The sequence below is a fragment of the Lucilia sericata genome, unplaced genomic scaffold (assembly GCF_015586225.1).
Source record: "Lucilia sericata isolate MDLA Ls3-8-SP2 unplaced genomic scaffold, ASM1558622v1 Contig001474F_arrow, whole genome shotgun sequence".
NCBI lineage: Eukaryota > Metazoa > Arthropoda > Insecta > Diptera > Calliphoridae > Lucilia > Lucilia sericata.
In genome coordinates, this window is record NW_023995402.1 from 55,194 (window position 1) to 57,500 (window position 2,307).

The 2,307-nt window shown below is 26.7% G+C and overlaps 1 protein-coding gene across 1 annotated transcript; it reads left to right on the forward strand.

Moving 5' to 3' along the window:
• The first annotated feature begins 726 nt into the window (after positions 1 to 726).
• On the forward strand, positions 727 to 2,078 carry LOC119611526. Its single transcript, XM_037967139.1, has 2 exons — positions 727 to 1,195; positions 1,251 to 2,078. The coding sequence occupies exons 1-2, from the start codon at positions 986 to 988 to the stop codon at positions 1,452 to 1,454; spliced, it is 414 nt and encodes a 137-aa protein (XP_037823067.1). The 5' UTR covers positions 727 to 985; the 3' UTR covers positions 1,455 to 2,078.
• The last annotated feature ends 229 nt before the right edge of the window (positions 2,079 to 2,307 follow it).

Below are 2,307 nucleotides of genomic sequence, written 5' to 3' on the forward strand. Positions count from 1 at the left end.
ATCTATCTATCTATCTATCTATCTATCATCTATCTATCTATCTATCTATCTATCTATCTATCTATCTATCTATCTACCTATCTATCTATCTATCTATCTATCTATCTATCTATCTATCTATCTATCTATCTATCTATCTATCTATCTATCTATCTATCTATCTATCTATCTATCTATCTATCTATCTATCATCTATCTATCTATCTATCTATCTATCTATCTATCTATCTATCATCTATCTATCTGTCTATCTATCTATCTATCTATCTATCTATCTATCTATCTATCTATCTATCTATCTATCTATCTATCTATCTATCTATCTATTATCTTTCTATTTATCTATCTATCTATCTTTCTATCTATCTATCTATCTATCTATCTATCTATCTATCTATCTATCTATCTATCTATCTATCTATCTATCTAATCTATCTATCTATCTATCTATCTATCTATCCTATCTTCTATCTTCTATCTATCTATCTATCTATCTATCTATTATCTATCCTATCTATCTATCTATCTATCTATCTATCATCCTTTTTACTGAAAATCAACTTTCTTTTTAAACGTATTTAATTCGGCAACTGCGCTCCTGGTTCTACTACGTGAAAAGTAAAGATATTTTTACTTTTTTCTCCTCTCTACTACACATTTATTTAATTTAATTTTGTGTTTCTTTTCATTTTTTTATTTTGATGTGTTTCCATTTTTTTTCCTTTTTATTTCACTTAAAACGTGATTTGTCAATTTTTCAAACGAAAAAAATAATATTTGAATTTCAAATTCAAAAATAAAACATGAAAAACCAGCTAACACAGAAAAATACCCAAGGGACAAGAGCAGCAGCAACATCATCAACAAATCAACAAAAATTCTAAAAATATATCAATGTATTCATCATCAATTCGTAAAAATTGACACTTGTTTTTAAGAGATTTTGCCAAAAATCAACAAATTTGTTTTCGTATAAATTCTTAACATGTCATCTCTTTTAAGAAAACGCCAAGCAAATAATTTTGCTCGTTTTCTTAGCCGTAATCCGCAGCTATTGACCTGTAATTCTTATTTAAATTTTTTACGTTTTTATAAAACGCAACATCCCCGTTATGGTCTCAGAAAACTTTTACAAAATGGCGTAAAACTTTGGACTAATTTGTCTACACAAGCAAGAAAAGAATTTAAACAAAAGGTGGGTGGTTATTGAAAGGAAAATAGCGAATAAAATTATTATTTTCTCTACATAGAAATCCAAAAGTTTTGAAGATATAAGACCACGTTTAAAATGGAAGGCTAAGTCATCAAGAATGAGAAAAGTTCCTCGTAAACGTATGCCGAGAGCTTATAAGAAACGTTACTTAACGGCAGCAGAAAATATCAAAAGACATAAACGTAATAAACAACGTTGGCAGAGATATGGACGTAACAAATTTCCGGGGAAGTTTAATTGATTCTGATGTTTGTAAATAACAAAATTGTATAAAAAGATCTAAATTTGAAGAAAATGTTTATAACCTGTGAAATGCTTTACTCCTTTGAGGCCGAATCCGAATTTCTCCTTTCTAACAGTGGATTTTTTTTGATATGGGAAATCAATTCATTAATTTTATCTTAAACCTTGTTTATACCTGGTTTCTCTTAACTATACTTTTAACAAGTTTAAGTTAAACTTGCAAACAGCAACTCTAAGTGTTGCCAATTAAACACACTTAAATTTAAACATTTTCATTTTGCAATTTAAAAATGTATAACTAATATAATAATTTAGCCTACTAAATTATGTTTTCCTATATTTGGTGCCAAGTAACATATTGAAATATATAAACGAATTGCACACCGAATTAATTAAATATTCGTACTCGTAGTTAAAATGAAAAAAAAACTGAAAATGTTTTCAAAAACCTATTAAAGGTTTTGCGTGTGGCAAGTAACAGTAATTTCATGTAAATTAATACAACAACTTCCGTCAGTCCAAAGAAGAAGAAGAAGAAATATAAAAATAAACAAATAAAATTGTTTATATTTTTCTTCCATAATAACACCCTTTCAAATATATTTAATATTCTTAAACAGCAGCAGCATATTATTATAATTTTCTTTACTTTTATTTTATAATAAATTGTAAACTGTTAATAAGTAATTTTTAATAAAAAACCTTACAAAACTTACAAGTTATTATTTTTTCTCACAGTGTAGGAAATTTTTTTCTCATTTTTTGTTTTGCTTAGTTTTTTCTTTAAGGTTCTGCTGTTCTTTGTTATTATTTATGTTTATTGTTACTGCTGTAGTTGTTGTTATTATTGC

Bases quoted from the DNA above. Each gene is read 5' to 3' on its own strand.
- LOC119611526 (XM_037967139.1), top strand. From the start codon at position 986: ATGTCATCTCTTTTAAGAAAACGCCAAGCAAATAATTTTGCTCGTTTT. The intron at 1,196-1,250 runs GTGGGTGGTTAT...TTCTCTACATAG, and splicing joins GAAAAGAATTTAAACAAAAG to AAATCCAAAAGTTTTGAAGA.